Source organism: Ornithodoros turicata, unplaced genomic scaffold (assembly GCF_037126465.1).
Source record: "Ornithodoros turicata isolate Travis unplaced genomic scaffold, ASM3712646v1 Chromosome278, whole genome shotgun sequence".
In the NCBI taxonomy this organism is placed as follows: Eukaryota; Metazoa; Arthropoda; class Arachnida; order Ixodida; family Argasidae; genus Ornithodoros; species Ornithodoros turicata.
The window spans coordinates 61,353-88,277 of NW_026999350.1; the positions used below are offsets into that span (position 1 = coordinate 61,353).

At 46.2% G+C, this 26,925-nt stretch overlaps 1 protein-coding gene across 1 annotated transcript; it reads right to left on the reverse strand.

Moving 5' to 3' along the window:
- Nucleotides 1–1,837: 1,837 nt before the first annotated feature.
- On the reverse strand, nucleotides 1,838–26,613 carry LOC135373616 (uncharacterized). The gene is made up of 9 exons (XM_064606702.1): nucleotides 26,456–26,613; nucleotides 25,976–26,120; nucleotides 25,547–25,680; nucleotides 22,640–22,799; nucleotides 17,727–17,857; nucleotides 16,206–16,335; nucleotides 11,798–11,931; nucleotides 2,478–2,598; nucleotides 1,838–1,859 (listed from the first exon to the last, which is right to left on the reverse strand). The coding sequence occupies exons 1-9, from the start codon at nucleotides 26,502–26,504 to the stop codon at nucleotides 1,838–1,840; spliced, it is 1,026 nt and encodes a 341-aa protein (XP_064462772.1). The 5' UTR covers nucleotides 26,505–26,613.
- Nucleotides 26,614–26,925: the final 312 nt, after the last annotated feature.

Here is a 26,925-nt window from a genome sequence, read left to right on the forward strand (position 1 = left end):
TCGAAGGCTGGTACCATTAAAACTGAACTATTGAGCTAAACTGAACTATAACTAAACTAACTGAACTGAACTATTCTCCTATCAAAAAAATTTTGTTTGGTGGACGTACTTCGTTCCGCCAAGGCAATTATTTAGCAAGACTGAGCTCTTTCCCCGATAATAACAACACAAAATAGGCAAACTCTTGTACGTGATTGAGGAGCATGTCTTGGAAAGAGAAAATTATACTCGATCAGTTGACACTTATTGCGAGAAAGTACCTTCTTTAGACATTTACGGGTCTGGAAAACACGCACGCACACACTCTCGAATGGGTACGCATGGACCTGCATGTTCTTATTTGGCATCGTCCCAACTCGAAAAACAGTCTTGATTCCGATGCTTGTTCTGTGTTCCAAAAAAGTGGTTGTTAAGTTTCTACGATCATCGAGAACACCCCTCTGCTGTTTGTATTTTTAATTTTGTTTGCCAGAACCCGGTTTACTCGGTCGCCTATTTCTTTCCAGTGGGTTTTGTTTAAAGTCACTTTCATTGATACACTGCTCCGTGAATAGATGCAGATTATCTCCAGAGGTCCGTGTATGAATGAACATTGTGACAAGCGTCTCCCCTCGGGGACTCGAGAAACACGCCCTATGTAGGGGACTCGTTTCCTGCGAGCCCTTTTATGTGTTTGTATACATTTCGTTTTGAGCCACTAATGGGTTTTGGATTTGTAACATTCTTTATTTGTGACAATTATCTAATTCTGGGAAGTATCCTTTGTAATTCGCTCGCTTCAGGATTGGAGCATTTCGAAGACCTTCAGTAACGGACCAATCCCGGGGCTGAGAAGTGAGAAATTTACATGTTTGATTTTGTTTGTGCAATTTGTGGGCGGCACTCTTATTTAGAACAAAAAGGCAGTCGCCCAGGTGTAGGGGTCTTGTGATCTGATCTTTTCCGGACTTTCTTGTCGGAAGTCGTCTTGCTGTATATAGATACTGCTGTGTATAGAACTTGTTCTGCTGTGACCTGGCCTGGCCTGGCTCTCTCTCCGCGAACCGGACTCGCGTCGTCCCACCACCACCCTTCACGACAACTCTCTTCCCAGGAATCCGAGGAAGAAGTTGACTGCGGTTATGTAAGCAACGAAATTAAACAGGGAAACACGGTAGTCCTGGGAAAATCGCGCAAAAAAAAAAAAAAACCTCTCTCCGTCATTGACTCCCTGTTTCCTTCTCCGTACCGCTGTGCGCGCCAGCTCTAATTGTGCATTGCCACAGGAGGACGTGTCGAATATCATTTCTTGGTTCTCTCACAATCATCTTAAAACCAACAGCGCTAAAGCTAAGGTAGTTTCGTTCGCTCGTAAAAACAATGCCACTATTTTTTGCAACTCATGCATTGATGAGATAGGCCGTGTGGACATTATTTGTGATCTGTGTGTAACTTTCGACGCCAAACTCCATTTCCGCGAACATGTCATGGCAATTAGGTCATCAGCGCTACGAGTGCTACACTCCGTGGGAAGAAAGAAAAAGGAGTATGGGAAACTCCCTTGAGGGTGTCCACGACCGTCACACATATGACTTTTTGCTCCCTTGCTAAAGGTGTTCCCTGGACTCCCTTTCCTTAGGGTGTTCCCATGGCACCCTTCCTGCAGGTGTTCCTTCACTGCCCATTGCAGAGAACGCCAATGCATTCTGTTCTCCTCGTATGAAGAAGAGCTGCGTGCGTGCACGTAGTTTTCTTTTGGCTTTTCATTTTCCTCCGAAGCGGCTGCTTCCGTTCATCTCTATCTGGTTGCTATGTTTCATTAAATACTTTATCATTCTTGCTACTGGCACGTCTTGGGTCACCTCAACTGGCGACTCCACCTGCAGTAACCCAGCAAAGAGTGGCTGTTGAAGATAGCACTCGGAGGTTTTGCAGCTCGGGAGTGTTCGTTCCCTCGAACGACAAGTGGAATGTGTACCCAATATGGTTTGAAGCAGCTGTTCCCGTGGCTAGGTTCACCGAAGACGGGGACAAATGCAGCCTGCTAATAACGTCTCCGACTCACGAGCTTTCCAAACATTTGTGCAACCTATTTGCATATTTCAGGGCTGACCAGCAGACTTGCTGGTCATGATACTCCCAAAAGTAGTTTGAACGCCTCAAACTTTTCACGACAAAGCAAGGTGGTACGGAGTCAGTAAAGGATTTCGTGCAACGCCTTTCGGCCATCATCGCTCACTGTGCATGTGAAACTGAAACGGATGTTCGTGCTTGCTCATTGCTGACAGCATTCATTGTTTGGTATGCGAGACCAACGCGTTCGTGCCAGATTGGTACTGGAAAAGGGGCTGACGCTGGATAAAGATGTTAACTTGGCCGATAACGTCAGAACCTAAAACAACAAGGCCTCTGCCCTGCCTTCCGCGAAGCCTTCCGCAAAATTGTTTACGGATTTTCTTATTTATGAAACCGCCGCATGCACTCGACAAAGAGCTTACCAGCACAGTTGTTTGTCATTGCCGGACATCAGGCCTCTAGAAATAATGCCATGTTCCTGTTCGTACTTCCTTAAGCACACATCTTCGGCATCGGATATAGTTTTTTGATTGCACTGCAAGCCTGAAAACGAAAAAGACGACATATTTGGGTACTCATAAAGCAATTCAGAGTCCCCCTTTTATAACTTGCCTAGGGAATATCCCTTGTTAGCAGTTTGACTTGTCCCACATAGATATATCAGAGGTAAAAACCGGCGACGGATAAAAGCGCGGATATTCTTTGCTGCTCTCGTTAATTGCCTGCCAGCCTTATCCGCAGTGCCACCGAAACGTTAGCAACAATAATAAACAAAAATAACGGAGTAACGAGACAAATAAAATAAGTTCCCTACATGTGTTGACGGAAACAAAAGTGGATGCTTTTATTTGTTTTGTTTGTTGAGTGCCTCGCGAAAGTGTGTGCCGGATAGAAGCCTGGTGCTTAGCAATGTTGCCAAATTCGAAAGCGTGTCAGTGCTGCAGATTGCATCACTTTGCGTGCAACCGTCGGCGGCTTGATTGTGGCTAGAGTCAGGCGGACGCCGCTCTCTGGTTTTCGCGATGGTTTTCGGGGGGATTGTCCTTGACTGACAGATTGCGACGGCGTGGCGTTGTCAAAGGCCAATGTCTAGACTGCTGGGCTGTATGAACGCACAGTTGACATCGTGTAACTCTCACCGAACTTGTCACTCGGGGCATCCGTGCACAGTTGGCATCCGCCGATCAGTCATGAAAGTGCCGGTATGCAACAGGTGGGTATTGTATGGCTTTCGAGCACGTTTACCAAATATTAACCATGACCGCGCTTCCAGCACAACCAGCTCTTGTAGTTTGCTCAGACGAAGAAAACGAAGCTCTGTGCATCTATACTGGTAAATTAACCTTCTGTGGTTGGGTTGTTACGTTATCGTGGACTTCCGTTTAGTTTTTCTCAGTGTAAAACTTTTCCTGCTTTCAGACTTAAGTGTCCTGGCGAAAATGACTCAGATAAAAAGGGGCCTTTTCGAGAAACGGGCGCGTAAAATCCTTTTTTTTTTATTCGAAAATTCCAAATATATATAAAAATTAAGAAATAAGAAATATTCCAAACGTTTGCCTGTTTCAGCGGATACCTGTATGAGCGATACATAAAATGAAAAAGGCATTAAAATATGAAAAAAAATCATACCAAATACAGCAATGGGGGACACCTACAGCCAGCGAAATCATGCCTCGAAGTAGGAACAAAATTCCGCTAGAAAGCATATTCGCTACTTTCTATATGACAGAGCGTTCGACATGCTCGCGTAACTTTGCGCTTGACCTGCTGACATGGATGCATACTAAAGAAAAAAAATCGCGTGTGGAATCACCTGCGAAATAATGCGGACAGCATTTCGAGTGTACAGCGGCGGGGCGCAGAATATATTCATTTAATAATCCCGCATGAAAGTATGGTGTTTACAATGAGGATGGAGTATATGGGCTTTCTTTATCTTTCACATTTCTGTAATATAACTCCGACTTCAGAACACAAGACATCTTGCATGACAGCGGATGGAACTGCTGAACGACTAATCCTCAATTAACATTAACATCCATTAGTTCACTTAATATATGTGGTGTGGGAGGTGTCATGTCGCCGTGAAACCCGTTGATAGCACCGGCGCAATAAGAAAATCAGGCTGGGAGCAAAAGTGTGCTCACCCGTGCGCATTACGGCCTGCTAAGGAGCTACTTAAGTGATAAGGAGCGCACTGTTGGGGCTCAGTTGGTGGCGGAAGTTTATGTCTCATGCAAGAAAATAAACCTTGTTCGTCGTTCTGTAGTTGTTGTGTTCGTCTTCTTCGGGGTTACGGCGGGTCGTATTCGAAATCACCACGGGTTTGTGGGCCGCGGATCCCACAAAATTGGCGCCCAACACTGGTGTTTTCGACCTGCCGTACCATTCCCCCGGGGATTCCCCGTGCTGATTTGTTCCCGTCAAATAAGCACACAATATTGCCGAAAGCAGCACACAATATTGGGCCCATATTGGCTGGTTATTGACGATACGGGTGCAATATGGGGCCAGTTTCTCCAAAATTGGGAAAATCTTGGCAATATGGGTCCCATAATGCCCAGTTTGAGCCAATATTAGGACAATCCTGGCAATATGGGCCTCATATTGCCTGTGTACACCCCATATTGACTGATATATGAATATTAATTGAAATACAGAAAATGGCACGTACTCGTGTTGCACAAATGCCCAAGCAGCATGGCAAGATTGGACGTTGAAGCGTGTGGAATGCCCAATTCAATACATCGTTACATCCAGCAACTTCCCGCAGATGATACAATCGACAATCAACAATCCGAAACAATCAACACACGTAGCAATCCCATTGTAACATTCACTAGAACTCGACAACTCAACTTTCCACATACTGGAAGCAGCCGCCACCTTGATTCGCGATGCCAATGCCACTAGGTCGAACTGACTGAGAGCGAGCGTGGCCGTTTGAGCGAAATCACGCGTCCTACAGCTAATGCGTATGCGCGACAGTAGGAACGGACGTTTCATACGCCCCCTCCCCTTAAATGTCTCTGGTTACTCAAATGATAGCAGAATTGCGGCAGGTCAAGTAAAAAACACAATGTTTGATAGCAAGGGATGGCTCCTGTAAAGTTAGGTGCTTTCAAGTTAATGCAAGCAATGTAAATTGCTCTGGCATATGACCGTCACCGTCAGGAAAGTGTTTCGCTCCTTTGTACTCTCGGAGCGGGTTGGAAATTTTTGGTTTATAGACCGTTGCGATCCCAATGAAGGCTTCTGAGGGATGTTTGGCACTGGCAATTCCGTGGGACTGCCCGTGTCCTTCAGCAAGACGGGCGTAGCACCCGTTCTTCGTTTTTGCGGCCATGCAGTGTTGTTTTTCTGTAAATCTATGGCAACTTGGATCAACGAGATTTGCAGAAACGAAAAATCAAAAAGGGGGGAAGAGAGAAATAATATTAGTTGTGAATGTTAAACCGGATAAAGCTTTATTATTACACGGACTCCCCGTTGGCGTTATCACAGAAATATGGGCAACATTGGCGCAAAATGGGCTTGCCAAGATAGGCAGCCCATATTGGTCCAATATAGAGCCTGGTTGCGCTCCCCATATTGGTCCAATATTGGTAATCTTGGCAGCCCATATGGGTCCAGTATTGAACAAATATTTGAGCCGCAGCACTGTTAAGCTCAGCGGCTTTGTGGCGTAGGTCCCAGCCTCCGTTTCTCTCTGAGCATATTGAAGCATCAGTTTCGGGCGAGTTCCTCCCCCTAAACTATGTGATGCGTACGCGCGAAGAGCTTGCAGCCCGAACGCAGCATAGTGATGAGAGCCTTTTGGAAAACGTTCGGGCGATTCAGGAACTGTATGGGGGAACGAACCGTCTCGTAGAGGAAAAAGAGGAGGTGACACGCATTCACGTCTCTGCCGGAGCGAACAGCGATAAGAGGCAGGTTACTTCGAACCGTGCTGTATTTTCTGATAATACAGTGGCCTCGGTCCAGCTTGCCGATTGCAAGATGACATCGTGGTGCGCGTTCAGGGCAAATACGCTGCAGGTTTGGTGGACACCGGAGCAGCTGTTTCCCTGATCGGCGACACCAATCCTCGATTGGTGTCGAGGGCGGGACATCTCGGTACGGACGACCAGAAATCGCCTAAGGCTCGCCTGTGATGCGGTTTACCTGCCGGTGGCGCGATACGCCTTACTTCGACCGTCGATGAACATCGGGTCAGACAACGCTTTGTTTACTTCCTTGGAGTGACTGGAGCAATGATCCAGGGGCGCGACTTCATTATCCGTAGGGGACTCATTCTGGACCTACATCTCGGAGGATACCAGCATGCATGGAGCTGTACCTTCTATCAATTACTGGAGTGGACGACCCCTGGTGCAGGGCGACTGGCCACGGCAAAACCGGGAACCGACTGGCAACAGCGATGAACCAAAGCAGCAAGCCGCTGGAGTACCTCGCCTCGCTGGACCATCACAGCACGTTGGTGCATCACGGAACAGAATACCGAAAGCCTATAGTTGCAACTGCTGCCTTGGATGAGGGCCTGTGAGGATTTCCAGCTACCTCGGGGCAACGGGAAATGCTGGAGCAAGCATTGCTACCATCATCATGGATGTTTACTGAAAAACCTGGTTTGACCGATCACTTGGAACACGTCATAGACACCGGCGACGCAAGGCGTTGGAGATGAAATCCTCGGCCGCTTAGCGTTCACAAGCGCAAGTTGCTCGATGCTGCGCTTAACGAGATGATCGAGATGGGTGGTGTGAGAACCCCCGCAGCCCATGGGCCTTTCAGCTGGTACTGGCTCCGAAGAAAGATGGAACCACAAGGTTGTGCGTATACTACCGTCGGTTGAACGAGGTGAGCCTCTATAGGCTCGATCATGTACACGATGGGATCAGCCCGTGTGTCAACAATCTCGGACTGCAGTCAAAGATTCCTGCAGATACCGATAGTACCTGATTATAGTACCTGATGTCGAAAAGACAGCATTTACCTGTCATAGGGGACTGTTTGAGCTCGTCCGGCTTCCGTTTGGACTGCCAAATTTCCCGGCTAGTTTTTAGCGAATGATGGACGAGGTTCTCGGCGATGCGAAGTACAACTTCGCCCATGGCCTATATGAATGACGTAGTAATTTTCTCACGTTCATTCCAGGAACACCTTCATCTGAAAGTGCTGCTGGGACGCATGCAAGCCGCTGGGTTGACGGTCAATCCTCGAAAGATGCAGTTGGCAACTAACCCAATCGACCCGCTCAGGTTTACGGTGGAGTCCGGCACGGTAAGGCCGGACGAGGATAAGCTGAAGGCTATCCTAGACTACCCTTGCCCGCAGGATGTAAAGAGCTTGCAGCGCTTCCTTGGTATGATTGGATTTTATAGACAATTCATACCGAGGTGTTCGGATATAACTGAGCCATTAACTTGGCTATTGTGGAAAGGTGAGCGCTGGTCATGGGGGGAAGCACAAGATAATGATTTCTCCGCTCTGGCGGAAGCGATAGTGCAGATCACCTGTCAGTATCTCCCAGATCTTAATCGCCCATTTGTAGTGCAGACAGACGCGAGGGATTATGGACTGGGTGCGGTGTTGTTACACCAGCGCGAAGGTTAACTTCGGCCTGTGGCATTTGTAAGCCGCACGCTGACGTCGCCTGAACGAAACTACACCGTGACGGAGAAAAAGCGTCTAGCTATCATGTTCGCACTGAATAAGTTCAACATGTATCCGGATGCTGCGAAATCTACAATCCAGACTGACCATCAGGCACTCGCCTGGCTGAGTAGATTGAAATATCCCGCCCGAAGACTTGCACGTTGGAGTCGGACGTTGCCACGGTACGACCTCTCGATCGAATATCGGAGGGGGACCTCTAACAAGGTGGCAGATGCGCTGTCTCGTGCACCTCTGCCCATGGAGGACGTCGTTACCACGCACGAGCTCGTAGTCGCGGTTGGACAAGCCGGAACGAACAGAGAGCTGGCGTGGGGACACGTCGTGAGCCGGGAGGACATCATCTGACACAAGTGAGGTAGGCACTTTGCAGAGCCTCACTTTAAGTCAACTTTAAGAAAAGTGAGTTTTTCAAACATGCAGGACAAGTGAGGGTTGAGTTACAAGTTCATGTTACAAGTTACCTTCTTAGGGCGCGTATTTGATGGCTACACAAAGACAACAAAAGCAGAGTCCGTAGCACGGATAACTCAGCTTGCCAAGCCACACAATTTGCACTCGCTTCGTGTTTTCCTTGGTCTGGCTGGACACTTTCGGGCTTTCATCAAAGACTACGCTAGGAAAACAAAGCGCCTGACTCTTCTAACACAGAAACACGTACCTTTTGTAGGGACAGCAGAATGCGAAGCTGCGTACAAGCAGTTGGTTTCTGACATTTCCTCCGATCCATTCCTTACGCTGCCAAACTTTAAACTTCCCTTACAGGTACATACTGACGCGTCATACTATGGAACTGCTGCTATACTCTATCTCCGTAACTGTACCGCATCTACTCACCAACAATTGCATGTCATAGGATAGTACTCCTACACCTTTACTAAAGCTAAACTCAACTATTCTGCGACTGAAAAGGAAACACTTGCAATCCTTGTGGCCTTGAGGTACTTTCAACCTTAACTGGATGGGAGAAGGTTTCACCTTGTCACAGATAGTGATGCCCTTACGCATCTACTTCAGACAGCACGACCGAAAAACCGGATAGAGAGGTGGATATTAGAGCTCCAGCATTATGACTGTGAAGTCATACATCGTCCTGGATGACTTCTCCAGGATAGGGACGCGCTCTCAGGGCTATCGCACAACCACAATGTTGACCATCTCACAGTCTTCAACACATCGCAAGACTTGAGCTTCAAAGACGGCAAGTACTTGGTTCCACCGTCGCTACACGCCACGATTCTTTCGCTTTATCACGACACTCCCCATTGTGGCGACGGATTCACCCGTACATATGCAAAAATTAAGCAGCGCTTTACTTGGCATGGAATGATGGCATATGTAACCTAATACGTCCGATCTTGTCATATATGTCAACTCGAAAAAGCGAAATTTTAGCCACAACCCGATGTAATTACACTCTTCAGTGCCCTTCGAAGTCGTCCACATTGATTTTGCCTAGATCCAGAAGAAGCCAGAGAGTACGAAGAAAACTGAGTCCTTCCGACTGGCCATCGACCAATGCACACGGATGACTGCAGAGCGAGTGGGAAAAGAAAATTAGCACACCATACTAGCCCTTTTGAGCCGACGCATGTTTCAAAACACCAAGACTACAATATCCGATAACGCTTTCAAGGCTTAACGGCTTTCAAGAGCAAGCTCCTACAAGACTGGGCGAACCAACGTGGCATCACACTCAGATATGCATCGCCATACCACCCTGCGGGAAATGGTCTTGCCGAACGAGCAATCCGGGATAACAAACAGTACATCATGTTGTACCCCGAGTTCCCGGAAGGCTGAAAATGTTGTCTTGAAGCAGCCGTTTACCACCACAATAGATCGGAAACAGCAGAGCTTGGATGCTCACCCCATTTTGCGGCTTCCGGTGGGCAACAGTGCTCCATGCAGACAAGAACTTGATATCCGCGATGGCGTACAGCTGCATGAGAAACGCACTACTCCTCGTGAAGAAATGAGCTACAGACAATCAATGAAGATGTCCTACGATAAGCGCCATTCGACCAAGATCCCTGTGCTACGCGTAGGAAACCTGGTCATGGTACGCAAAGGTACCCCTGGTAGGGCTCGTGCTATCCACGGCCCTTACACCTTCCAAAATACAGCTCGCAAAAACGGAGTGCTCATTGTATACGTAGCGCCTTCCGGACATTCTGGATGTGCGCAGCAAGTAATGCCATCCTCTATACCTCATGTGTACCGCGTGTTTCTGGCGCATGAGTACAAACGCCGTCTCACGATCTCCATGCGCAGCAAAAATATTTCGCGTGATTCCGAATACCAGTCAATAAATTCCCTTACGCAGCAGTGCTATAATGGGTCAGCACTATCATTCTATCAAAGAAGTGCAATAACTAGAACCCGTGACCGTGAGGGATCGCACGTTAGGGAAGAACGCGTTTCTTGCAACCGCTGGCAAATCAGTTTGTTTTGAAACGTCGGGGAGCGAGGACGAGTCTGCTCGGTCTTTGAAGAAACTCGTTCGACGCTTTCAAGATTAGAGTCATTTAAGGTCCGTATTATATCTATGAGGTCGCATAGTCGGTATTCGTCCGCACGACGCATTTTCGTACATCTTCGCTCTGATTCTCAATGGTCCTGATCACCGGCAGGCTGGACACGAGTGATTGACGGAGACAACGAACTTTGCGCTTCATACGCGAACGTTGATGCGTGAATTAGAGAAGCCTATATTGCACTTTACACCTGGATTACACAGGCAAGTAGGCATGTTTTCCAGGTAAGGTATTTCGGTTGTTGGATTTTTTTACGTTGTATTTTCTCCTAGGTTACGTCCAGGCGATGTCGTAAATGGGTGAGTCAATCATCTTCTGTGGTTGGTGTTAGCTTCTGCGGGAAGAACAGCAATCCAAAGGTGTGAAAAAGATAAAGAAGCGTGACCACAGATAATAGTGAAGGAGAGATGCAGTGGTCAGCGTTCATCCATATACGTTGTGCCCCGTGTGTTCGGCGTTTGTGCATCATGAGTCATGACAATGCACGCTCGGGATGGACAAGCATCACCCCGGAAATTGATGTAATTTTTGAATATCGATCGAACCAACAGATGGACCAACAGATTGTTCAAAGGTATTTCTTTGTGATATTTATCGTACAGCGTAGCTTTCTGGGGCTGTTAACATAGCGTAGAAGGGGGAACCACCCCGACGGGTAGGTCTAGATCGCTGCGCGCTATCCGTTGCATGTACCGCATATGATGGCGCATGTACCTCTTAAATTTAAATTTAAATTTAATCTAAAAGGTACATTTAAAAAAAAAATGTACCTCTTGGCCAAGCGGTACTTAACCGTTACATATGCGTTACCTGGTTTAGAGTGTAAGACTCATTTCCACGGAATTTCGGCAAATTTATTTCGGTAATTGCCATAGCATTACGAGTGGTATTAACTGCTATACTGAGTAAACGTAACCACGGGGAACCAATTTACGCAAATAAAACATTAGGTTGCCTCGGGAAATTTCGGAGATCAATTCAAGAAATTAAGTTTCAGTCAGTTGAAATGAAGTAAAAATGTTACCAATTTACGGCAAAAGTCATTGGCAGAAAAAAATCCCTTGACCGCATGTCCCTCCAGGGCCGACGTTTTTACTGTTAATTTCTGTCATGCTTGGTGGACCACACTGTATATATTTCTACACATTGTGTCTTCTCTAACGTGTCCAGGAATTCTATTCAAGAAACGAGTGCTACTTTTCGGCTGCTTAACTAAGAAACTACTAGAGAAGCAGTACCTGTTTCTTACTCACGTAGCAGAAAGGCACCATTTGCTTCTTTTATCGCTCGCTCTAAATATAATTTCTGGACACGTTAGAGCAAACACCCTGTATATAAGCGCTATGGAAAATTTATATTAAGTCTACGTTACGGCGTTTTTTTGTTCGCGAAGTAATGTGTTGATGTGAACTGACACCAGTCCTGTATTAGAGCGAACCCAAAAATGTGGACGTCTTTATCACGGATGTCACGAAGACGCTACGGAGGACAAATTACGCATCCAGCAGTCTTGCTACTGCGGTACTCACACTTCGAGGTCGATGGGTCACATGCAGCCAATATTCGCTTGCTCCACATTTCTTCGGATCTTGCGAGAATCCAAGCATCGCATCCTTTTTCTACGAGTCGAAGGGGAACGCAGTCCTTGCCGTAAAGCAACATACTGGAAGAGATGGTCGAAACACGAATTCAATTATTTACTCGTGGTTGTAGCGCGATCAAGTCATAGACGGGGGGGGGGGGGCAATATATACACGATACGCACACAACACAACTGCAACGTGTTTCACCAACGAACGTAAATGCAAAGATACGTAAATCCCCAGTGCATAAGTCACGCACTGCACATCGGTACGGTCAAAAGTATACAAAATATACCAACCAAATTCGTTATACGGGCGTGATTTAACATTAACATTTATCGCTGTTGGAAGAATGACAAGAGGCCTGGCAAGGGACCTCGCGATGAGCTCTGTTTTAGAGCCTTGCTGTGTGTCGCGCGAGAGCCGCTTGGTCCGTTGAATTCAATTCAAATTCACCTATCTCATCTACGTTGCATCACGTAACAAAAATAATTATGCCTCTTCCTAAAGACGAAGAACAGGCGCAACACAGGTATTGTTCAAAGATTCAGGTAGTCCGGCAGAACTACCCACGCAAAACACACCTCATGCAAAACATCATGCCAGACACCCCTCAGAAGCCTTCGTTGAGATAGCAATACCTGGACATGCACATGCATGTCTTCGTTTCGCATTTGGGGGATGAAAATAGGCGATGGAACATTTTTTGACCAGGTTCAGAACTGATTAGAAGGGTACTATGCTGCATAAAAGCGCATGTTTGAACGCTACGGCATAGTTTGTATGAAAATGCATGAATATAGTGCATTCTTTCAATAATCCGATATCGTCACCTGCCAGAGCACCAGCTTATCCAGGAACTTGCTCCGTTGCACCGTTGTCGTCGAATAATTTGTTTTCGTCTTTATCCCCTTAATATTCTTGCTACTGCAGTATATTTGTTGCTTCAATCGTACACCCAGCAAACCATTAATATCCCTGGGACATCCCTACAAGGTCGCGAACGTCACGAATATCTCGACATCCATAGGATATCTATGGGATATCGCACAATTTCATTGCGTTTTGGGCTTACTCCAGTAAACAACAGATGTCCCATGTATGTTGGAAGGATATCGCGCTCTGGATGTTTGAATGTCCCATGACAAGCAGCCTGCAGATCCTAGGGATGTCTATGGGAGATCCAGGAAATATTTGTTTGTCCTTATAGAGATGGTAACCTGAATTAAAAACAGAGTAGTTGATAGGAAGGGATGTCAGAAATGTTATAGGGTATACTGTGGGTTGATGCAGAAACACAGGAATTGCGAATATACATCCTCGTCACCGTTACAAATGGTTTATGCCACGCTACTCCTAACGAACGTGTGTGAAACGATTTGTATTTCAGTATATGTTCCATCCAGCTCGCAAATAGAGGTTACTGCGGGTTTTCCCAAGTGGTCCAAGTGAGGCGGGCAGAGTTCGGCACTTATGCTGGCGTGTCCCACGGTGTTGCTGTACTGTGATGAATCCTGTTAGGTAATGTTTTGTTCCCAATAGTATGAAATGGGTTAAAACACACAATAAATACTATTTGCTGGTACACAGTTGCAGTGGTCTCTACGCACTCTACAAACACTAAATATGTGATGCACAAAATTGTTAAAAGCAAAATATGTACGATATTCGTAATCTCCCGTATATATCCAAATATCCGTGACAGACGTCGCAGGGACTTTCAGTGGATCTACAAACATGGCAGAAATGGTAGTCGCTGGGATATCACATGGATGTAAAACGGATCTGTGCCAAACTCCAGTGGATATCCAAACGTCCCGGGCGAGATATCTTACGGATATTTGGTGGATGTATCTTGTTTGCTGGGCAGTCCCTACTGTCCACTTTGCGAAATTGGTTCGGCTTTAAAGTGGCTCGAAGCACACACACTAACACATACGCGAGACGTGCCTGGATAACGAGGGTGTTTAAATTCTTGTTATATCCCAGAAATCTCGTAATATCTCGTTATATTCTCAGACATATGACCGGGACAAAACGAAAGAAAAGAAACCTCTTCCACTGCGGCCACTTTACTTCGCCTCTTCATTTATCGACAGTGTTGTGCCCGTTACTCGAAAACGAAATCCCGATATCGTTACACGCACCTAAAAGTTGCGCTACCGTTACCTGTAAAAAGTAATGCGATACTTCATGTGTACTTTTGAGGAAAGAAACAAACAGTATCGTTGATGGCGTACTTCAAACGTCTTAAAATAATACATAATAAAATAAAACAATATCTCAAAATAATAAATAATAAAAAATAATATCTCAAAATAATAAATAATAAAAAAATAATATCTCAAAATAATAACTCGAGGTCCAATGGGTGTTACACGTAGGTCGCCTGAAGGCTAAAATTTGGAAAACCGTTTTTTACAGATTTACTAAAGCCTACTCGATATCCTGCATATATTTTCCTTTCCTCTAAAGCAAATAAAGCACGAAGCAAGTCTACCGATAAAAGGTTCAACAGCTTTGTCACAAAAATAACTCAGATTGCCCGGAACGAGAAGCTAGTAAACATATCATATTGTGCATTTTCAAATTGGACGTCGACTTCCTTGACGCACAGATAAAGCTTTCCCACCAAGGCGCATAGTAGACATCTAAACATCACGTCTACTGTTTTGGTTGGATGGTTGGTAGCAGGCCATGGTCCCTCCATTGCAGCGTACAAGAAATGGCAACGGTCAAGCACCTAAGCGTACATGGTGCAATGTCATGTGGAATGTCATGACTGTCTGACTGTCATGTGAATGTCAGCGAGGACGGTTCCAGAATGCAGTAGGAGTGACGTCAGTTTGAAGAAAACTCCCACAACACACCAAATCTTCAAGAAGCTTAATCCCAAATAGGGAACACGTGGAGGACAGTCTCTTTGAAAGATAACGGCCTCTGTGCCCTCCTTTCGGCTATTTGCCCGGTCTTCGCAGAATGAGTTGTGATATCGGACAGCTTGTTCAAAGGCAGGTACAGTGGAGGCTTAATGATAGGTCGAACATGAGAGAAATGATCGCTTGATGATTGCCGCTTGCGTTGATCCCGTCGTGTGAATGTGTGTATGAGTGAGCACAAATGTGAGAGTGAAAGGAGGATGAGTGAGAGAGTGAGGCTGGTTTAGTCCCTGCCGATTACGCTCCCCGAAAGTCGCTGGGGAGGCGTGTTAGCTTAGCTCAATTGGTAGAGCCCTGGACCGGTAATTCAGACGATGTGGGTTCGAGTCCTACAGCTGGCTAACCTTTTCAGCGACTTTCATCTTTCACCGATAGGTCGAAGTCGAGTTGTCGCGAACCCCACCTCGGAAAGTAGCGGCAGCGCTCAAAGATCGCGCCACCGCAAATTTGTAACGGTTTTTCTTTAGTTACCAGTTTAAAAAAGTAGCGCGACCTCTACTCCGCTACCGGAAAAAGTAACAGATACGGTACCGCCGCTACTAGTAACGGCGCTACGTACAACACTGTTTATCGGTACCAAGACGGGTGTTCACCCTTCAGCGGGTACAGCTTGGGAAATAATTGTGGGAACACTGCGGTGTCGCGTTCGTTCATTCGAGCAACACTGTATATAGTAGCAAACAGGAACAGACACATGCTGGCTGCCGTGCCGGGGAATTTGCGTCCTGGGCAGACTTCTGAGGGAAGGGAAGTATGTCGACATACGTCTCACAGCGTCCGAAGAGAACCCAGCAAACACCCCAATGACCTTATTCTCGTCAAACTGTGCGACCTCGATTACTTTGTCTTTGCCAGTCATTTGTTGTTACGGGAAGAAGGCGCGACCGTCAAGGGGTGATGACCAATGGCAGACGAGACACACAGTAATCGAGGCAGATTACTTTGTCGACAATAAGGCCTCAGGCAGCACCACCAGCACCGGTATTCAAACCCGGTCTCGGCGTGACCTAGACAGCACGTTAACCACACGGCCACGCGAGCTGCCCTCTTTCCAAGCAGCACAACATCTTGGCCCAAATATTGGACCAACATTGATTCACCCTTGATTCAACTTTGAGCCAACATTGGCAATATTGGTCCAATATTTGACTCTCGAATGTTGTGCTGCTTGGGTTGTGGGGCTAAAATGCAAAGGAAACCGTGCGCAACCCGCATCCTGTTATTGCAACCCTCTCTCGCTCTCCCACCGTTCCCATGCAGTTTTGCCCTGTGCCATTTCACAGTCGCTTTGTGCGCTGCTACGCGAATCAAGCGATTAGCACTAGAGCTCTGCACATAACAGCTTGCCTTCGAAAGCGCCCTCGGTATGATAATGGTGCTTCGGTGCCCTTATTTCACTGGGAGGTAACACTTACCAACATCTGGTCGTACCGGGAACCAAATCTGTGGGTTTTCCGGTAGTGAGACCATGTTCTTGTCTGTACCTCGCATCGCACTCAGCGTCGGCCTCAGAAAATCTCTCAACCATATCTTCTCTTTTGCACTCTGGTGCAATAGAGCGAAATATTATATCGAGATGCATTCGTATACGCTTCGAAATAAAAGGCAGTGCTTTGCATTTGCGTAAAAAATAGTATTTTTGCCCATTGAGTCGTTGCGCACACTCGATACAGCGCTGGGAACGAAATGCTTTTGATTGAGCAAGGTTCGTTTTCCCCTATATACTTCGCAAAAGAAGCAAGTTCACTGCATCGCCCTCTACTACATTTCGAACAAACACGGGATGAGCGGTAAGTGGATTAGCTGCAAATCATCATATTCGCGGTGGAAGCGATATGCCTACCTATATACCTTAAACATTGTCATTACGCTTTTCGCGTTGCCTGTTCGTGGTTCCATGCCGAATTTTGTGATCCAAGTACGACGTATAAAAAGCCAGGAATCGTGCGAATATACCGTAAGCATACCTAGTGCGGGCATTCGGACACTTTGGCTCTAAGTGACCTTAACAGGAAGTGAATAAAATGGCGAGCGACACCTGTGTTTCTCAACGAGGCGCATGACAGCCTTCTGTAGTTGCGTCTGGCTCGGTTCATGTAAAGCTCCAGTCAAACTTAATAGTAACACAGGAGAAAATTCGGTCCCAGTTCCCAGCGCGATAACAGTCACCCTTGGGACACTGGGCGAATGTTGAGTGATCAAAATCCTTGCGTTACACTAACGAATAATTCTGTTCAATTAAGATTTCCTCATTACCCCAAGGGTAGCTGTAAACGCGATCGGGAACGCGACCACATTTTTTCTAGTGTTATCATTAAGTGTCATACCTCATGCTGTCAAGATCGGGTTCAAAAATGTTGCCAATAAAATCTACTTCGAGGCATCAGAACGGCAGTTACTATGTTGTTTTTGATGGTTGGCAAATTCGTAAAACGAAACGAATTTTGGAGCTAATAGGCAATTTTAGCAGACCATAGGTAAGGTTATAGTGTATATCGGAACCCAACACAGTCGCGTGTGACTCAGAATCTTATCAACTGGTTGGTCCTCATGATGGACACCTCATGATGTAATATTTCCTTTCCTTGACTGGCGGATGCCGTCACGACGTAAATCACTGGTCGCAATAGGGCAACAACGTGGGAGAGAGCACACTCGACTAATCCGTCTTCTGTACTTTGGCTTGACATGATTCCTTTCTGTCTCACGTTGGTTGGCACTTTTCGTCCCTTTTCCTACTCTTTTGCTTACCAGTCACGTTTATATCATGTTAGTTGCTTCGTGAAAATGAAACTTGGGCTGCTTTTGAGTCGCGTGTGCTCTGGTTGTGCCCCGTCTCAAACGTTTTACGTCGCGCAGAGAAAAAAAATACTGTGGTCGCTTCGCTAGGTCCTGTCCGGTTGTTACAGTACGTCGTTTTCCATAATATCGCTTACCTGTACAGTTCCACTTAGATGCTCCACATTCGGTTCGTATATTCTCGAGAAAAATCTCAAGAAAATCTGGATCACTGCATCCGTGTTCTTTTAGATATCCCAGAACGCAATCCCTGCTGTATTCCATTACACTGGAAAAGGTAGCATGTAAATATTACATAAATCAGAGATTATTCTTAACATACTGAGGGCTAATAAATTGTCACGTCACGGTTGATTGCATCTCATAGAGTAGACAGCAATGTGCGCGCTTCGCAGGAGAGAAAAACAGTTTCTCTCTCTTTTTCTCTCTCGTTCTCTTTTTTCTTTCTTTTTTTGCATTGAAGCCGCTGGCTACATCAAACGTAAATCGTCATACTTCAGCGGGACCCGACAACATCACTTACAACGCACAGGGTAACCTTGACGTCTGGTCACGCCGAGCGCTCTTTATGTTTACAACACATCTTTGTAACGGGGAGCCCTACCAACTACATGGAAGGAGGCGTTGTTTGTTGTTCCTGAAATCAGGCAAAACCCCAAATGCCCTGTCCTCTTTTCGCCCAGTGAGCCCGACAAGTGTGGTTAAAATTACGGAGAGAATTGTTTTGCGTCATCTCGACTGGTGGCTCGAAAAGCAATTCCCTCACGAAATGGCAGGCTTTTGTCGCCACCGCATTTCCACGGATGCAGTGCTCGACGTCCTCTCAACAGTCCAACATGGTAGTCCACATCGGAGAGTCCATAAAAGGGGAAGAAGTGAGAAGATAGAAGAGAGGGCGGATGACCAAGACTCGTCACAGAACCGCCTGGAGCAAGAAGTCATCGCTCGGACGGGGAACCCGGAACAACTGGTGTCGAGAGGCCCGAAACGGACTTCAGACTGGCAACCTCTCAACAAGCAGCTCGACAGCGTCCATCAACACTGTGCCGTCACAGATTGTGCCCCAAGGACAACGTCCAATTGTGGTGAGCCGGCAGCCTGTGCACAGATCTCTTGTGTTAGATTAAATTGTGTGCCCATTATTTACTGGTGTTGGCCTCGTTTCTTCCACGAACTACCCCAAAGGTACCCCTATCTCATGTGCTGTCGTTCCTACCGGGAGCGGTCATCACAATGTGATGTTCCTAGGAAGCGAGGTTTCTAGAATCACTAAATGGGCTCCCCAGATGTGCCCATCGAGCAGGCCAGTCGTATATTACTACTAGCATCTTCTTTGGGTGTGTATGAGCACCCCAGGAGTGACAGCGGCCGTTTAAAAGAATGGACAGCACGACATTCTTTGAACGCCCCCACCCGGAGCCAAGTCAACTGTTGACGAACCAACGTCTAGCACGAAGATATAGTGCGGAGCAAGCTCTCTTTTTAGCAATTTCCCTGTTTTCCCGACTTTTCCCAAAGCAGGGAACAGCCGTGGCCTGCGGAGGGTAGCTGGGCACGTAAACTGAAGCGACAGATGGGAAGAGGGAAGGCGATCACGACTTCACACGAAACCGCCGATTCCAGGAAGCCGTTTCATTACTTTGCCGGCTTTTCCCTAAGCGAGGGATGCGAGTGGGAATGGCGACTGGAGAGTCCATAAAAGGGGAGCAGCTCCATAACCATGGAGAAGGAGAAGGAGAAGTGAGGGCGGACGACCAAGACTCGTCAGAGAACCGCCTGAAGCAAGAAGTCATCGCTCGGACGGGGAACCCGGAACAACTGGTGTCGCAAGGCCCGAAACGGACTACAGACTGTGCAACCTCTCAACAAGCAGATCGACAGCGTCCATCAACACTGTGCCGTCACAGATTGTGCCCCAAGGACAACGTCCAATTGTGGTGAGCCGGCAGCCTATGCACAGATCTCTTGTGTTAGATTAAATTGTGTGCCCATTATTTACTGGTGTTGGCCTCGTTTCTTCCACAAACTACCCCAAAGGTACCCCTATCTCGTGTGCTGTCGTTCCTACCGGGAGCGGTCATCACACTGACATAATTTTTCCTATAAGCTAAATGTACTGCGAGAGCTGTGTTAAAGGAAATGCCTCAAGGTTAGCAGACGTTTCGTGCAAGCGTGCGAGGACCTTCAGCAAAAAATATTCTGAGAACGAACTGCATTGACACTCAGTGACTTTTTCGAGTTATTAGTTTGATTCTGTTTATGTATTTCTTGCATGAAGCAGTGTACAAATGTGCTCTTTGGCTGCTGTCAGTTTTGTCCTCATCCACGTGGTTCACACATAGGGGGGCAGAAATTAAGGGTCAGATGGAAGATACACTTTGCTATTCATTATTCTTCTCTACTGAACTGGTGCACAGCACTCGTGCTGTCTCACCTGCGGAATGACATCATCACCCTTGCTGTCTACAAGTCAGGTAGAGAAGGATTCCAAAGCATGCCTTGTGGCTGCTCCTTAAGCAGTGTTCACACAGACCAACAGGCCAACTTAGAGGCGGTGCCATCTGCGTATACTAGGCAGCTCCGCAGACAAACAATCTCGCATCATCTTATTTCACCAAGAGAACAACATTCTCTTAAGGAATGCCAACTAGAATGCTCCTGTGGCTTTGACCTAACAACTATTGTTTTTCACCGACACCGGCACAGTTCGTAACCAATGCAATCTAATTATAGAGAAAAAATGGCTAGGAAGCAAGCGAGCTGGTGAAGATCAATGCATAATGTAAAACCCCGAGACTAGGGAACACGAAAGGACATACTTCGTGTTCCCTAGTCTGGGGTTTTACATTATGCTAATAATAGTATTATGGCACTATGACACAAATAAAATTGCATCACCATTGGAAGTGAGGGCAAGTCAGGTGACAATGCTGCCAATGCACAACCAATTTCTGAAGGGTTCGTTCGGTGATAGATTCCCTCCAATTTGAGTCGGTCATGAATGTGCACTTGGTGCAGGAAGTTGGCCTGTGTGAATGCTGTCTTTCCTTTGTTACCTTTGTTTGTGTGACAGACAAATGAACATGCGATAGATACATCAAGTGAGCTGAGTAGGATAGCTTTGGACACTTCTCTGTACAAAAAATGTGTAAACTGAAACCAACTGATAACTTGAAAAAATCACCAGTTGCCAACATAGTTTAGTTTTTAAATATTTTTCACTGAAGGTTAAGAGTTCCGATATGTAAAACAGACGTTCCAAAAGTGTCCCAAGTAAAATTTAAATGTTAGAATTTGATTAATTAGCGAGCATAAACAAATGAGCCATTGCCTGCACAGTCCATGGCACCGCACTCTCAAGTTTACGGAGGTCTAATCTGCACTAATGCAACCCAGCCTAAAACATACAGAATTAATTTGCCAGTTTCGATTGGTTTTCAATGGTCTTCACTTTTGCACTGAAATACAGATAGCCTGTGTGTTCCTGCCTTCAGAGTACGTCTAAGCCTTGGCATTACACACTCTACAGCAATACATAGCGTGACACAGCGTATTGACAGTTCAGTACAGTGGATCAATTCTACGCACCTTGTTTACTCACAGCATATGAATTATTAGTGGAGTCTCCTAAATGACAAGTGTTTTGACGCAAGAGACTCATTTGATGTGCTTCGAATGTGGTTCGAGGAACATACTAAATCAGACAGGGAAAGGACGACATTGACATTAACAGTGCGACAGGACATACTGTTCCTTGTGTGACAGTTTCTGAACGTTCAAATTAACAGTTGTTGCCCTCTTGCTTTATATGGCGTAACACATTCTCCGAATGTCTGTCTGGTTTTAACTATGACTTCGTAACGTTCCGTCCCATCTACAGTCCAAAGGGTAGTCAAATTTGACCCATCCTTGCTTGTAATTCAAACACGTGGTAAAGAACTTCAAAATTACGTGCGTGTTCCAACCTAACCTTGTTCTCCAGCACATTTCACCACCCTCCGCCCTGCCCTGTGGGCGATGCGTACAAATTTACAAATAGCCGCCGTCGGCGTCGGCGTCTGTACAGCAAACGCATCGGGTTTTCGGGGTTTTCTGCCGCCGCTGCCGCCGCTCTTCTGTATCGGTCAGGGTTTCGAAATACGCGGACGGTGCCCACAAGATGATTCTCTCTTGGAAATATCGCAGGCCCCGTCATGAGTCATTTCCCCTTATACTTCTTTAGAGGTAGATCGGATTTTCTATCGTTCTACATTTGGACATCAAGATTGTGTTCTGCGATGCTTTTAAGTTGAGTTAAGTTGGGTTTTCTTCGGTTTTTTCATGTCTGTGCTGCAACTGTATTGTCATCTAGCAGACGAGTTACCTACGGAGGTAGTGCTGCAAATCAACGCAAACTGCGTCTGTTGCAACTAGTTCGATGTCTATTGTACCCCGTTTAAGCGTTTTTCGGGTTATGAAGTCCAGAATGGACTGAATGAATGATCGTGTCCGTAAACAGCAGTTTTACACTGGAAGAAGCCTAGTGAACTTATCCTGCATCTCCGTGAATGCAACAATTGTAAACCCCTTCTCTGTAAAACCGGTATTTTGTACAAAGAAAATACCACTTGGCAGGCAATCCTCGGGAAACTACAGCGACGACCATACCTGTAATTGTGTAAGCAATCTCTTGTTCTTCGTCTTCCCCGCTTCGGAAGTTTATGAATCTATAGGGTTTTGTCATGTATTGAACTTTACTGTGTATGATAACTTTTTTTGTGTCAGTGTGTTTGTGTCTCGTCCCTGTCTCGGGTGTGGTACCTCTCATTATTCTGCCTCCGGAAGTGCAAGGACCGAAAGCTCAGTCACAGTCAAGCTTCCCATTGTCTCCGGTGTTTCTCAGTTACTCGTCCATTCAAACACGAAGTATAGTGCAACGCACGGGAAATACCTGAGGAATATTTCCTGTAGCCAGGGGTAGAACTGGATGAGACACAGTTTTCATCCACATTCATTACCATGATGTCGCAGCGCGACTTGAACGGCCACTTGCACGCGGAAAAGCGCTTACCAGCAATGTTCTTTGTGCACCTCCTCCCGGCTCAGATCTCTAGGTTGTAGGTCTGCACGACGTTTCGGCCCTGTTGGTTCGTGTGCTTCTTTATATCTTTGCTCGCAAATGAGCCTGGCGTCTGATAAGGTTTTATCATTGCACTGTGGTGGAGGGACGCCTGAAAACGAAAGATGTGGTATAAGCAGAGCGCCCCAACAAACATGCGTCAAGGATTTAGAAGAGATTGTACTCCATAGGATTGTACTCTGTCCCAAATGTCAGTGGCCCTCTCCGTCTTCCTTTAACTCTCCTCATCGGATATTCGAAATTTATTTGAGAATCCCTCAAAAACGTTTAGTAGTAGCTTTCGCCAATCTCAGACCAATAGGAGAATATTTCTTGTCAGAAGAAAACGCTGCGTTCAACGTCCGTCTCGCACCTCCCCCTCCAATATTGTCCTGTTTTCGTCCTTTTAATCTCAACCAGGTGTACATTAGTCCTCAATCTTGCTACTTCAGATGTAGAGCATATTGGTACGCGACCTGTATATAGAGGGTGTCTTTTTTTATGCGATACAGATTTTTCATTAAAAAACTATAAAGGCTATAGACATGCTGTTTTCACTTCTATCATCTTTGGGCCAGCGGACGTTCTTGGCCAAATGTTGCTCGACCGGCAAATGACTAATTACCTAAAAATCGTTAATTAACTTTCTAATTATAAGAGATTCGAAGTTATCCCAATGAGAACATATGTTCCTTTCGGTTGCCTGATATCGAGGCAGTTTTCAGAACAAAAATTCGTTAGGTGGATCGTCCGCAAAAAAATCGTGAAGGAACACCATATTTTTCTTTATTTTGTTCATGGCGCACCTTCGGAGACCCGTCTTTCCTTCACCCCCAATGCGAGAGGGGGAAAGAGCACACTGCCGCCTCTTGCGTCCTGGAAAAAGATTAACAGAAAATGCAGCCCAAGGTAAGGGCAGTTCCGACAGCGTCGCCCTATACATGTGTTTTTGTTTTGTTTCCGCAAGTTAAAACTCTTCTTCGACACACGGGGCGGCACTGTGGCGGCATCTTCGACGCATGAGGCTCCTTCACCATCTCACATTCGGAGTGAAGGAAAGACGCGTCTCGGAAGATGCGCAATAAAGAAAATTAGGAAAAATGGTGTTCCTTCACGATTTTTTGCGGACGATCTACCGGACGGATTTTTGTTCCGAAAACGGCTACGATATCAGGTCACCGAAAGGAACAGGTGTTCTCATTGGGGCAACTTTGTAGTTTTATAATTAAAAATTTAATTAACGATTTTAGGTAATTAGTGATTTGACGGTTGAGCAACATATGGCTAAGAACGTCCGCCGCCCCAGAGATGATAGAAGTGAAAACAGCATGTCTATAGCTCTTATAGTTTTTTTATGAAAAATCTGTATCGCCTAAAAAGACACCCTGTATTGTCCGCTGGCGGGACAACGCAACCTAAAAGTGCAAATACCGAAGACGGCAATACAAACAACATAGACAGGCAGCGAATCGAACTTCTTTTTTACCCACGAACGACAGGCTTAGAAAACAAACTACATCTCTGACAAAATGACAAACTACATCTCTCTGCTTCAGAGTCCAAAGGCCAATACGCATGAACTTTTTTCCCCTTAGCGAAACGACGCACACACGCGAAGGACGCCTAGCGTGTGCAGCGTTTGCGACTGCCCGAAACGCATGGAAAGTCTCTAGAACGTGCGATCTCGCGTGCGACGCCGTACCCGATTTTTATTTCTTTAAAACCCATGTTGCAGCGATACGGATGTCGCCTGGTCGTCAGAAGAATGAATATTTCATTGCCTCGAGTGTCCTTAGAGTCATTAAATAAGCTTCGCTACAGAGAATCGACACTGAGGTCCAAGGGAGAGCAGGAACGCCATCTTGTTTCCGCACCACTCCTGTACCATCCCCAGTTGAAGGTCGAAGACGACTAATATAATGCTCACTGTGCGATAGAGAAGCGTGTATGATTATTGTGCGATAATCCATGTATTGTCAAGCAGAGCGTCCCGAGGGTGTCAAGGAGAGCTCGAGGCCTTCAACCTTGATGAGCTGCTTTCAAGAAAAAGGAACATTTAACCTGCGTACGATAGATGGCATCGTGCACTAAAGTACGCGTTCGCGTGGCTACCGTGGTGTGGAAACAAGATGGCGCGTGCTAGCTCTTGGAACTCAGTGTCGATACTGTGAAACCAAGGTTATCTAGTGGCTCTAAGTGTCCTAGTGTGATTGCAATTCTTCTGCAGGCACTTGACGGGTGTGCGCGCCAGGAATAGCAAAGTAAAACAAATTAAAGCAGGGAAGTGAGGGAGAGAGGATGAGTGAGGGACAGCCTCGGGGACGTCATTTCATATGCCAAAATTGCAGAATGATGATGCTCTGAGGATCAGATTTTGACATCCCCGGGATACCATCCCTGTCCCCGTCCGACGACCTTAGAGTAACCCTGGGATGATTGTTTTCTGAGGTGCTGTGAGGTTCTGGGCAGTTCCGGGCTCCGAGGCCGAGTGAACTGAACTGTTGAACTAATGTGTTGCTCGTCGGTGAACTTGTTCGTTCAGTTCGCTCGAATGAATCGTTCAATTGGAAGGGTTCGTTCAAGAACAACACATCAGTGCGCCCAAACACTCCCCCCCAAATGTCAGTGACACCCCCTTTTTCACCTCTGTACCCCCAACAGGATTGTCCTAGCAATTTCTGCTTTAGCACATGTGGGTAATGACATGTTAAGCTCTAATGACGTAACTATAATAGTTACCCCCATTTTTTTCAACACCCCTCCGTTCTTGGTATTCCGGATAAACCGCTGCTCGCAATTGAGCCACGGAGGCCGGTAAAATCGCAAAGTTTTCGGAACCATCCCTTCTGTAATACTCACACTTCGGTTTGGACGATGGACAGGTTGTTTTCATTCTAGTCTCTATCGCCGTACCAGAATGTAGAACAGTGTCGGGGTGGCACCCTTTTTCTTCTAGGAGTTTCGGAACGCAATACTTGTTGTATTTTAACATACTGGAAAAGATAGCATTTACACAGCCCTTAAATGACAGAGACCTTCTGATGGGCAACGTAGCCTGACATAGCCTTCGATCGGGTGTATTTAAGGTGACCTACGACAGATAAAGCAACAAACAAGATTATCGGGGTTTCCGTCTAGGGATGCTACATTTACATTAGAGTGGTTTTCTGTTCGCTTATTGTGACCTTCCATTAGCGTGGCCTTCACTTCCTGCGATGGGTAATACTTTTTGTTTCCTTTTGATGGCACCGCTCTAAGACCATGGCCTGAACATGAAACAGCGCTTACCAGCAGAGTAGTTCCACATCCCCACTTGGTTCAAGTGGGTCACTAGGCTTTCGAGTATCGACGCCGTGTTCCTGGTTATATGTTTTGTAGCAATCAGTGTTCGCGTCGGATATTGTTGGGGCGTCGCACTTTGCTTCAAGAAGGCCTGAAAACGAACAATATGATATGCGAACACAGAGGATACAAAGCAGACCTCGGCCTAGATCTACAGTGGAAAGGTGTAATTGCTAATATTGTCATCATTCATCAAAGCCGTATCGATTTTCTTAATCGAATCTCAGAGCAAAAGGTTTATTCCTCGTCTGAAGTTCGGTTGAACCAGTCGATCTCTTTTTTTTTTTTTTTTTTTCATGAAGTGGACTGACACCAGTCATGTACTACACTGATTCTAAAATGTGGATATCTTCATCACCGACGTCACGGAGACTCTATGAAGGACAGATTATGCGTCTAGCAGTCTTGTAGCCCGGTTGTACTCACAGTTCCAGTCTGATGGTTCACATGCAGCCTCTATTAGCTTGCCCCACATCTTTTCTAAACGGCGCAATATTCCACTGATCGCATCCTTTTTCTGAGAGCCGTAAGGGAATGCAAGCCTTGCCGTAAATCAGCATACTGGAAGAGATGTATACAAGCGAATTGTATTGTTTACCGTTATTTACTTTTGGGCTGTAGCGCCACGAAGCCGTATACGTTGTGAGTAAGAAGTAGTCAATACTTCGAATGAATGTAAACGCAAAGACACGTAAATCCCCAGTGAATAAGTCATACAGTGCGCATCGGTACGATCAAAATTAGACGAGATTTACTAAAGGAAATTAATTATGCTGACACGAATTAACGTTGGTAATTATCACTGTTGAAATAATGACAAGAAGTCTGGGTGGGGCGTCGCGCTGTGCTGCTTTTTGCGGCAGATGTCCAAAAGAACGCACGTAAAACACCAATGA